Source organism: Phalacrocorax carbo, chromosome 1, assembly GCF_963921805.1.
Source record: "Phalacrocorax carbo chromosome 1, bPhaCar2.1, whole genome shotgun sequence".
Taxonomy (NCBI): domain Eukaryota; kingdom Metazoa; phylum Chordata; class Aves; order Suliformes; family Phalacrocoracidae; genus Phalacrocorax; species Phalacrocorax carbo.
This window is the reverse complement of record NC_087513.1, coordinates 10,554,247-10,566,879: the sequence shown is the minus strand read 5'-3', so window position 1 is coordinate 10,566,879 and position 12,633 is coordinate 10,554,247. Positions and strand designations below refer to the sequence as shown.

The 12,633-nt window shown below is 37.4% G+C and overlaps 1 protein-coding gene across 1 annotated transcript in view; it reads right to left on the bottom strand.

Moving 5' to 3' along the window:
• Positions 1-12,633, bottom strand: part of SEMA3E (semaphorin 3E) — a 146,734-nt gene that overhangs the window by 51,621 nt on the left and 82,480 nt on the right. The window contains exons 3-4 of the mRNA XM_064443815.1: positions 9,293-9,352; positions 4,443-4,562 (exon numbers count right to left, since the gene is read on the bottom strand). Coding sequence (XP_064299885.1) covers positions 4,443-4,562; positions 9,293-9,352 — 180 coding nt within the window. The remainder of the gene's footprint in view (positions 1-4,442; positions 4,563-9,292; positions 9,353-12,633) is intronic.

Below are 12,633 nucleotides of genomic sequence, written 5' to 3'. Positions count from 1 at the left end.
AGCGCACCAAGAACAAGAGCTTCAGACTGGTGTTTTGTTCTGCCAGATTGTTTCTCTTTGTCCTGCTCGGTCAATTTTGGGAGATAAGGTTGTAGAAAATATAGTCCTGCTATTCTATCATGTTCTTAAATGCCTACACCTCTAATTTGTGTTTATACAGAGTTTGTAATTTGAGAATCCTGCAGTCCTTACTGAGAGGTCGCACCTTCCCATTCCATCAGCTCAGGAAGAACTACTGAAACTTATGGTTAAGGTCCCTGATCACAGAGCAAATATTTCCTCTCTGTTGATACTGCTGATTCGTAGTTCTGTATGGAAGAGTGAATCTAGCTTCATATGCTCTGTTAGCTAGGTATCTAGATCCATAGAAGTCTGCTATAAGGGCTCTCTTTTTACCTCCCACCCTTTGTACCTCAAAGTGCCAGCATTCGTATATACCTCATATATACCTCAAAGTGTCATTGTTCAAATGTAAGTAAGTGCCAGATACACCTTGTGCAACTTAGTTAGATTTTACTTATGTCAACAATATCTAAAAAATGTTCCTTTCAGCCAGCTGCATAGTATGAACTGCATTTAACTGTGTATAACTTCATATTGTAAGTGAGCATTTACCCTTCAAATAAAGGGCTTCTCTATTTTTTTAAGAAACGTGTTTTGGTTCCTGTTTAGAAATGGAATAGTATCATTATATTTTTAAGTCTGCTTTGTTTGTTACTCTCCTTTCCACAACAGTCAGACAGTGAGGAAGAGGCAAGAAGGCTGAAGTGGAAGAAATGGGGAGACAGTGATTGGAAGTCATTCGATTGGGATACTCTGACCAAACAGGGAGATCAGCAAACAGAGACTGAACTGCAGTTTTCAGAGAAGGATCTTGTCCCTTCTCTTCCTGCAGTTACACGATGCCCTTATCAGTTAAAGAAAGCAAGATTACAATTTGCCCATTCAATCACATACCATGTGTTATTTTTAACCTACCATACCCATGGCACCTGTCTTTTTTTAATCCTGATGGTCAGCTTTTCAGATAACAGAAACTAATATAGCTACTTATTAGTGTAGCAAATAGATTTCCTGTTGGTCTACATAAACAGAAAAATGGCAATTTTCCCATGACTTCAGTGTGGGTAAAATTTTAGAGCTTTAGTTTAACAAGGGAGAATAATAAACAAAAAGAAGGGAGGGAAGGAAGGACAGTGATACATAAAGGGAGGATCATGGGCCACATATTCTTATATACAAATCTTTTTTCTCTTTTTTTTTGTTGTTTGTTTGTTTTCTATTTTTAATAGACTGTTGCTTATGCTTTCTTAAATAGTGTTCCTTATATACAGACATTGCTTCCTTTAAACTGTATCAGGAAGCATGACAGGAGGTTCACGAGAGGAGCAAAGAAGACAAGGAAAGTTGCCTCATTTTAAAGTAGCTTATTATTTAGTTCCATCCTCAGTTTTATAAGACAATGTGTTTCTGCAATTCAGATAACTTCAGATGTAAGTGCTGTGCTGGGGTCTTGACTTCTGAGAAGCTTCAGATTTTAACAGTGATAGATGCCTGGAGGTAATTTCTGGTGACGTGGTTCTAGTTTGGTTTGCCAAAGGGATACATCTTCACTCAGAAAAGCTTATTCAAAAATTTTTAACTGAAGTAAATAACTTAATTGATTTATATGAGTACAGGTTAAAAAACTTTATATCTGCAATTAATATTTATTCAAGCCAAGTGCTTATTTTAAATCAGCTCCAGCCCCTGTCCTCTGATTTCCTGTTGTCCTGACCAATAGAACAACAAACAATACTGCAGGTATGGGAAAAGCCTGAACTGTAGATGCTTTAAATCATTAGGTACAAAACTGTCAGTTAAATGTGGAGTACAACAATTAAAGTGATGTAAGAGACAATAACATCAGTTTGGTTTGGAGAGTTTAAGCTGTAATTTGTGAGAAAAATAATTAGGGGAAACATTATTTATGAAGTGATAAACTGAGTAGTTCTGTTGTGGAATAACTAAGAAAAAAAATCAAACACAGTTCAAAATTTAGCTTTCATTTTCTAGGATATAGGAGAACTTTTCCAATTCATCCAAGTTTAGCTGAATAAATGTTAAACAAAACACCTGGGGAAGAGTGTCTGGAAAGCTGCCTGGCAGAGAAGGACCTGGGGGTGCTGGCTGACAGCCAGCTGAACATGAGCCAGCAGTGTGCCCAGGTGGCCAAGAAGGCCAACAGCATCCTGGCTTGTATCAGCAATAGCGTGTCCAGCAGGAGCAGGGAGGTGATGGTGCCCCTGTACTTGGCACTGGGGAGGCCACACCTCAAGTACTGTGTGCAGTTTTGGGCCCCTCACTGCAAGAAGGACATCGAGGTGCTGGAGCGTGTCCAGAGAAGGGCAACAAAGTTGGTGAAGGGTCTGGAGAAGAAACCTTATGAGGAGTGTCTGAGGGAGCTGGGGTTGTTTAGTCTGGAGAAGAGGAGGCTGAGGGGAGACCTTACAGCTCTCTACAACTACCTGAAAGGAGGTTGTAGTGAGGTGGGGGTCAGTTTTCTCCCAAGTCACTAGTAATAGAATGAGAGAAAACAGCTTCAACCTGCATCAGGGGAGGTTTAGGTTGGATATTAGGAAAAATTTCTTCACTGACAGAGTGGTCAGGCATTGGAAGAAGCTGCCCAGGGAGGTGGTGGAGTCTCCATCCCTGGAGGTATTTAAAAGATGTGTAGATGCAGCACTTCAGGATATGGTTTAGGAGACATGGTAGTGTTGGGTTGATGGTTGGACTTGATGATCCTAGAAGTCTTTTTCAACCTTAATGATCTATGATTTTGTCTTTTCTTTTATAGATATATATACACGCCCACATATATATACACACACACATCAACTGACTATTTATAATGTACCTTAATATACCTTAAGTAGCTTAAGGCAAATATTCTCAAATATCTGGAAATGAAAAAAGAAAGCACTTGTGACTTTATCTATTTTGAAGCTTTACTTTTTCTCATAGTCATCAATAAGGTTGGTCTTTTTCATTCATTCTGTATTTTATAAATAATATCCACAAAATGAAACCTCCCTCCAGTGTGGACTCATGTAACTGCAATCAGCTTGAAAATTTCATTCCTGGCCCTAGGGGGAAGCAAGAACTCTCTTGGATGGTGCTTTAGCATCAGCTCCATGACAAGTGCTCATCTTTACCAGGAGACATCACTAAATAAGAACCAACTAAGCAAGACTATTGACCAGCATATTTTTCTGACATTTGACAGTAAAATCCAGTCTCACCTTTGGGCTATGGATGATCTCCATCTATTAAGTTCCACCTCACAAAGTGTGTGACTAAGAATCCCTGGTCAGATTCCTAAAGCAGTCATCACATGTGCCTCTCTAGCAGCCTGGTGAAATCCTCCTCTGACTGCAGGGCAGCTCAGGTGATAAACAGTAAGACCCCTTACCAGTTGTTTTACCTTGTAATTGAATAAATTATTTCTTAATCATTACTAAGTATACGATAAGGCATAACTCTGAGCGCCCAGTTTTCACTAAGGCTGGACTTGAAAGGTCCAGTGTAATTTATAACTTATCCACAAATTCAATCTGATAACAGTTGTAGAATTTCAGCCCTTCAGGAAGGCTTTTTTCATGTTTTATATTCATAAACTCCATATGTTTTTTAGACTGGCAATGGGAGTGTGATGAAACAAGGATGCAAGGAAGCAGGATGTAAGCGGGATCAACCAGTAAGCGTTTTGGCCTCCATGTAGCAACACGTAGGTTTCGCATAAACTGGATTAGGTTGAATGCCTAAGGAGGTTTATACACTAATTTTAAATGAGAGTGCTACTTTTGCTAATTCTTTAACCCTGATTTAATATAACTGAGACAGAAAGGATCCATATTTCTGAAAAAATCCAAACAATTTCTCTTTTTGCATAAGATGTTGACAAAATTGATTATATGCTGCACAATGATCTTATCTGAAGTACTGTTTTACCCAGCTACAAGTGTCATTAAGGAGCTAACACATACTTGACAGATATGTTCAACACTGAATTTAACAAAAAGTTATTAAGGTAATCCATCTGGCATCAAAATAGTATGTATTTTTGATATGGTGTATAATTTCATAAAAAACCCCAGATTTAGCTAAAAACCTCAAAATATTTAATTTTTGGTAAGGGTTGCTGTATCAGTTTATCTAGTAATAAAATTTTAGGATGAAAATTACTTTGAGTAAAATTCTCCAACATATATTTTCAACTGTTAGTGAGTTCCTCTAGTCACAAAGTGAATTTTAGGCCAGCGTTACATTTCATCAACAAAAATATCTCTTGTATGGTTTGTATGAAAATTCAGAGCACTCAAATTCAAATATTTATTTTTAATGATAGAGGCTTTGCTGGAATCCAGACCAAAAGAGTCACTACTGTAAAACAAATTTCTTACCTCTGATGGATGTCCAGCTCTAATAAAAGTACAGAGTGGATCGAAAGCTCCCGTTCCACAAGCCAGAAGATGTGTTCTGTTGTATCGGTGAAGGACACGGATGTAATTTGCACATTCATCCTAGTTTACATGAAAAATAAACATAGGAAAATATTAGCATTTAAAAAAAAAAATAAATTAAAAAAATCTCTCAGGTGCTTTTAGGTGATATTCTGCATATTGAAACTTTCTTTTCTGTTAAATATAATATCTTAGTTCTCTGACTTCATGCTAGTACCTTAGTGCCACCAAATTCATGGATGGGCACTTTTGACATGAAAAAAAGCAAGTTTAGACCACTGATTTATCAGAACTTATTTTAGGTTCTTAACCAGTTGGCAGTTTTTAAGTTATAAAACATGCTTTTGCACTTCTCTAGTCTCGGAGCTATTCTGCAAATCTAAATATTTGTTTTATGAAGTAGTATTAGATGCACTAACATTAGACTCAGAGCATGAGAGGTCCTTAGCAAATGGCTTCTCCCTCAAGTTAAATAAACTTTAACTCAAGAAAAATAACATTTTTTTGTATGCTTTTCCATAAGACCATAGCACCATTAATTTCTTCTGTAATTAATTGCTAATCAATATTTTTCAATACTATATAGCCTCATGCTTTATCTGTTCTCACTGTTCAAACCCTCCTTTGAAGAAGAAATGATTTATTTCCCTCAGGGAAATACTCTCAGACTCATTAGTGTATTTGCAGCTTCATAGTTATTACAATTAAAAAATTTTCAAACATCCCTTTGAGAGGTGGGGTCATTATCCTTCTTGTGCTAAATTAGAAATGGAGGCAGTGAGATAAAAGTATCCACTGATTTTGGGTCTCCTGGGACTTGGTTTTACAGGGTATCTAACATTTTGTAATAACTTCTATGTATGGAGGAAAATTTCTGTTAATTTCCATTCACTGCTCAACATTTCTGCAACTCAGACCCTGGGTTTTAAGACAGTTCACACCAAGTTTAAGGAGACAGTTATAATGGGATTAATCTTAGTTAACTTTAGCTATTCTACAGTTTAGACACTTAATTTATGCTATTCTCCTAGGCTTTTTCAATAATGAACAAAAAGGGCTAGACATCTCCACAAAGCAATTAATTCTATCCTAAAATGAATGTGTAAAAGAGTGGAGGAATTTCCTTTTTGAAAATTTGCTCTCCTTCGCTGATGACTACTCCAGTTCTCACACTGCTATGTTTTCATATAAACAATCCTGGGTCTTACTGACCATCTGCAAGAACTTATGCCACAGAGGATGAGTCTGCAGCAGGACCATGGGCAGAATTCAGCTCTTGCAAATCCACAATGGGTTCAAAACTAAGAAATGATCTTCACTCTTCAAACCTTTGTGTTACGCAGTGTAAGTCTTCCAACTGCTCTAACAAATAAATAAGGATCATGAGGAAAAATTCTCCTTTGGTGCATGATTCTCCATAACTCTTCAACTTGAAGATATAGCATGCTAATTAAAAGAAGCAGGTAACCTACACAGGCAGGCAACCTGTTGTGTAATTAAATATCATGTATAGGCAAAGGACAAATCAACCTTGCAATATGTTACTTTTGGATTTTTAAGTAATTTATTACTTTTTTAAAAAGAAAACTAAAAAAAAGAAAAAAGATAAAGGTTATCCTTCACATGCTATCCACATGGTCTCTCACCTGAACAAAATTTTTTAGACTCACTGAAAAAAACCTGCTACTTGAATTGCCAGACAAACTGAGAGAAGAATGAGTTGAGACTAGTATGATGTGATCCTCTATACATGGAGCAGCGCTCCAAGACAGAGGTGCTCACTTTGTATCTGCATTTCACAAATATTTGCCGACTGGTGGTAGCGGAATGGTAATACATAGGCATTTTATGACGCTTTGTGTTTTTTAAATAGATGCTTTACTGGGCACTGATGCTGTTCCTCATTCCCCCTTCTCTTCTAGTGTGACTTCCCTGACTTATCCCCTCTGTTCTCTTTCAGTGGTGGTCTCGTCTTTACTCCATGGTTTCATTTTTTATCCACATATGTCTGCAGTTCTTGATCTTTGTCTCAAAAGCACCATGGCAGAAAAGAGGTCTTAGGATTTTTTTGAATGGGCAGAATTTACACATTTTTTTCTCCTGTGCACCTTCATAGAAATGCCTGAAATTTTCTGCAGAAAAAGACAGGATGAGGCAGATACCAAACATAGAAAAAAAGTCATTCTAAATGGCTAGATTTATCAGTTATAAATGAATGAGAAAAGGTGCTATTCTGGGAAGTGTCATGCAACTAGGCATTGCTGCTGACACCACTAATAATATCCTGTACACATAACAAGGAAGAGCTGCATCAGCCAAGGGAACATTAAAATAAGCATTCTGTCTACTATATTAATTAATTAAATGTTAAGGCTCCATAGACATATTAATAGATCTGTGGAATTTTATACATCTGAAACTTCTCATTGGGAAGGAGTTAGTCATCACTACAGAATTTATTTCTATACCTGAATGATTTCCAGTTCTGATAAAATAATTGAAAGGATCAAAAGCTCTCACACCACAGGCCAACAGGTGTGTTTCCTGGCACACTGGATGAGAGCAGAAGGATTTTTTCCTTGGCTTGATCCAGATCAGAAAAAATATGGCCTGGGTTTAAGATGATACACGTGTTGTTAAGGCAAGGCTTTTCTAACTGTGCTATTAAGTCTGTTACAAGCTATCTAAAACTGTGTTTATGACTGTAATGCTTGCAGTTTTACTGCTACAAGATGAACTGATAACTTTTAAAGGTTTTAAGGGCTTGTAAAAGTGGCCTCTTCTGTTATATAGAAAGAGCTAGGAGAGAACACATGAAGTACCTCAACACTGAGATGCTTATTACAACATTTTCAGTTCTATTAAATAGTAGTTATGTACCAAGTAACAGATCTTTTGCAAAGGAAAATAAAGAAAGAAACAGCATGGAAATAAGCAAAAAGATTTGAAAGAGCACTGATGAGTAATTTTTTTTCTGAGACTTTACGTTGTGAAAAATAGCATTCAGAACTTAGAAAAGGCAAAGGGCTGATTTTAAGACATAATACCACTAAGCCATTATTGGGTTATGGCTACAAAAAATTAAGGTGAAAAGATTCTAATTTAGGTTCCTTTCAGGTTGAGCCATATAGCTTAGTGAATACTGAGCATGCTAATGAAAATTACTAAGGTTTCCCTAGAATTATTTAGTCTTACTCTTTCACATCGTCCCAGACATAGTGAGGTCTCATTGTGAGGATTAGAATATTGTTTAGTATTGTTTGCTATTACAATATTTCCAGTTTTTACCGTTTTAACATCTTTTTCTTAAAGACTCCAGTTATGGAGTTGTGATTATTTAAAACTTCTTTGATATTTTTTTTTTATAGTAGAGACACCTCTCACAGTATAGAGAGATGTGGGAAACACATTAAGTTCTTTAAATGATTGCATTCATTACAGTGCAAATTTGAAGATTTATAGACTGGATTGTAAAAGATTTTGAATTTTAGGGAATGTCATGAGTCTGAGGCGGATACCTTTGCATTACATTGGAACAACAGCGACTATTTCTGCATTTATTTAACGCAAATAATATTGTCAAAGTATCAGAAAATAAATCCCATCATGTAGTGATGAAGGAAAGATGACAGCTTTAACTGTCATAGCAACCTGTGCTGAGAGACAGTATTAAATAAAGCTGAAAGAAGGCCACGTATGACCACGAAGTTTGGATAATGTAGACAACCACTATTTCCAACCAAAGCCACCCGAAATTCTCAATGGTACAAAAGCATTCAGAAAATTGCAATGAACTTTTAAGATACTTCAAAAAGGATCAGTTCTAGGCTAATTGAGTGTAAGGAGTAAATTATTATTATTATTATTATTATTATTATTATTATTATTATTATTATTATTATTATCCGATCTGGTTCACCAATTCCCTTGATGTGGAATGTTCTCATGCTTGTACTTCAACAGAAATCACTCACTTCACTTGGAATATGTTGTGGTTATCATTAAGGCTGCCTGATTACTGTGTTTGTGTGGGAAAATTGTGCACGCACCCTTCTATGTCCTACATTCCTGTCACTGTTGCTGTAAAACTATCATCATTTTCAAATCCTTTGGTACAGTGTGAGCTCTCTCAGCTGTGCAATTTATTAGGTGTTATACTTGCTGTGTGTTTATGAGGTGCAGATAATGAGCTTGGTGCACTGCAAAATTAAAGAGAGCTCCCATCCAGAAGAACTTTCATCCTGTGGTGCCAGTGATATCAGCTGCTGTACGTCAGTGAGCTTTCAGGTCTTTCCCCAAGAGGTGATTCCAGTCAAAGCAACTGGATCACAAGAACAGAACAGTTTCAGGGCTCATTAAAATGAAATATTTGTATTAATACACCATAAAACTTATAGAACAAAACAATTTTGAGTATATTTTATAATTATTAATAATTTAACTGCTTTTTTGAAAGTAGTCCAGAGAATGTGAATTTTAGAGACAAATTAGAATGTGAAAAATTTGAATGGAGATGGTATCCTATCTGTATGAAAAGAAAAGGAAATAGAAATGGTAAAGGAGAAAGTTCAGATGATCAAAAGTGTTCGTTGCCCATTTAAGAGCTGGCTTGAAAAGCAATTAAACTAATAATTTAGTGTGTTCACAGTAGTTACACATTTTTAAACTACAACACTTAGAATTATATCTGTGCTTTGATCTCTCTGAAGTTTAGGGACGCCTGAATCCTTGTTTTGGACCAGCCAGTGGTATAATTAAAGTATATTTGATTTGTAATTAATGATACTTACAGCATCTCTTCCTTTAATTATGCACTCTTCTGCCTGCAGAGGTGTGCTAGGCCAGTGGATCTGGAGAAAAAAAAAAAAAAAAAAAATCATTCAGTTGGCAGTCTGATCAAGTCAGTCCAGCTTTTCCACTACTTTTCATGTGAAAGAGTCATAGAAGAGAATTACAGAGTCATAGAACAGCCCAGGTTGGAAGGGACCTCGAAAGATCATCTGCTCCAACCTTTTGTGGGAAAGGGAGCCTAGATGAGATTGTCTAACATCCTGTCCTATCACATCTTTAAAATCTCCAGTGATGGAGACCCCGCCATGTCCCCAGGGAGGTTGTTTCAATGCTTGATTGTTCTCCCTGTAAAAAGTTTCTTTATTTTATTTTTATTTTATCTTAATTATCTCCTGGTGCAATTTGTACCCATTGTCCTTTGTCTTCTTCATGTGGCTCCTTGTGAAGAGAGAGCTTCTGTCCTCTTTGTAGCTGCCCTTGAAGTACTGGAATACTGCGATAAGCCTTCTCTTCTCCAGGGAGAAAAGACCTAACTCCTTCAGTCTTTCTTTGTAAGCCAGGTTCTTCAGCCCTTTGATCATCTTTGTGGTCCTTCTTTGGACACTCTCCAGTTTGTCTAAACTTTCTTGAATTGTGGGGACCTGAACTAGACACAGGACTCCAGGTGAGGCCTGACAAGTGCTGTACAGTGGGATGGTCACATCTCTGTCTCTGCTAGTAAAGCCCCTGCAGATGCAACCCAGGATCCAATTTGCCTTCCTCGCTGCAACAGTGCACTGCTTACCCGTGTTCAGCCTGTTGTCCACCAGGACCCCGGGTGCCTTTCAGCAAGGGGACCCAGCCGCACAGATCCCAGCCTGTACTGGGCTCTTTGGTTATGTTGTCCCAGGTTGCAGGACTTTACACTTCTCTTTATACCTGACTCATCATACTGTATATACTGTATAAAATTTTAATTGAATGTTATAAAGTTTAATCAAGTTTCTGTTATCATTTGAACAGTTTTCAAGTAAAATATTCCAGTTTTATTTTAAAATATCTATAAAAGTTTACAATAAGATATGAAAAATTTTTGTCGAAACATAACTGTTTTGCTTAGGGTAACTCAGTAAATGTAATACTACCCAACAGAAATTAAATTAAATTATTGGATGGAACATTTTATATCAATTCTGCAGAAAAGTCTCTGCTAAATTGTGAGTGATATTCAACACAGAATATTAATTTTGAACTACAGATTTCCTGTTTAAGTGACACTTAGGAAAGAAAATGGTTTACAGTGAAGTTAATGAGGGTCAGCAATTAACCTCATGGGAGTAGGATCAGCTTTTCACAGTCAATTATGAGAAGTGAGGCCAAATTACACAAGTGAGATTTTTTTTCCAGCTATCTACTGTATAAAATTTATGTTTCATTCCAGATGCATGCTTTGGATGAAAACAATGTTAAACAATGACTGAGCAGACTGGAATGATTACTTCATTTCTTAGAACTTTTAAAAGTGAAAACAAAAACATGTTCATGTCAGTGATATCGCGCTTGGCTGAAACCAAATAAGTATCAAAAAATGGATGTCATCATTAAAACATTTTTTCAATAGTCCAATCACAAATTATTATTCTAACTGGAAAACATTTTAAAATTAAGTACTCCTGAGCCTTTTTTTCTTCCTTTTCTTGTAATTGAATTAACCTAGCTTTCTTGAAATAATTCTAACCCAAGAAAATCTGGGGATAAATTATAGGAAGAGTAAATTACAAGAAAAGTGGGGATAAATTATAATTCCTGTAGGATTATAGTGCTTAAAAGCAAGAGGTCATCTATATGTTACTCTTGTCAACATCAGCAGCCTGTCAGTGTTTAAGTCTCAGTGCCTGAATCATATCACTTATGTTCAGACACCATCTAAACCCTTCAAGGAACTTCAAACTAATCAGAATATTTGTTTTCAGTCAGATGGTCTTATAGTCATCAGTGTATGATTGGAAGTAACTCCAAACTAGGCTCTGTATTGCTGCTGTGCAGTCTGGGGAGGTACCCGAGATCTGCTGGACTCCCATGAGGGCACTCCCACTGTCACCATGGTCAGACCATTCCTGATTCATTCATTGCAAAACTCAGAGTCCACACTCATTTACTTTACTCACTGGTCAAAGACTGAATAGGCAAAGACTAGAAGTAGAGAGATATGAACTCTAGAATGTCCTGAACCTAAAAGTTTGAGGTTACAGCTTCCACTTCCCGAAGAAATTTTCTAACTAGCAGGCTAAAGTGGGGCTTTTGCTCATATCACGTGTAGATGGCTGTTAGGAACAGAGAAACCACAGAGGGAATAAAACACTTGACTCTGTAACTTAATATTAAAGTGTAAGTAGTTGATTATTTTTGTATTTGGATACTAAGTCCCAGTGCTACTGAAAATATTTTATATGCACATTTTCCACTTAAGACATTCTGAATTAAGTGCCTACACAGAATTAAGATAAAAAAGCCAAAGAGGTAACCCAATGCCCCTGCTTTGTCTGGAATGTTGAAAATCAGCTGCAGTGTAAGCAACAAGAATTTAGAACTTAACATAGATTCATAGAATGAATCACAAAATCATAGAAAGGTTTGTGTTGGAACTATAAAGCTTATCTAGTCCAACACCCTGCCATGGGCAGGGACATCTTTCACTAGATCAGGTTGCTCAAACCCCTTTCCAGCCTGACCTTGAACACTTCCAGTGATGGAGCAGCCACAACTCCTCTGGGCAACCTGTCCCATCAACCACATAGTAAAAAATGTCTTCTATCTAGGCTAAATCTACCCTCTTTTAGTTTAAAACTGTTACTCCTTTTCCTATCATAACAGGCCCTGCTAAAAAGTTTGTTCCCATCTTTCTTATAAGCCCCCTTTAAGTACTGGAAGGCTGCAAAAAGGTGTCCTGGAGGCCTTTTTTTCTCCAGGCTGAAAAACCCCAGCTCTCTCAGCCTTTCTTCAAAGGAGAGGTGCTCCACCCCACTAGTCATTTTTTGTATCTCTCCTCTGGACCTGCTCCAACAGCTCCATGTCATTCTTGTGCTGAGGACCCCAGAGCTGGATGCAGAACTCCAGGCTGGGTGTCACCAGAGTGGAACAGAGGGACAGAATCACCTCCCTTGACCTGCTGGCCACGCTTCTTGTGATGCAGCCCAGGGTAGGGTTGGACTTCTGGGCTGCAAGCGCACGTTGCTGGCTCATGTCTAATTTGTCATCCACCAATATCCCCGAGTCCTCCTCTTCAGGGCTGCTCTCAATCTATTCAACACCCAGTCTGTACTGATACCCCCAGCCTGGGTGCAGGACCTTGCACTTGGCC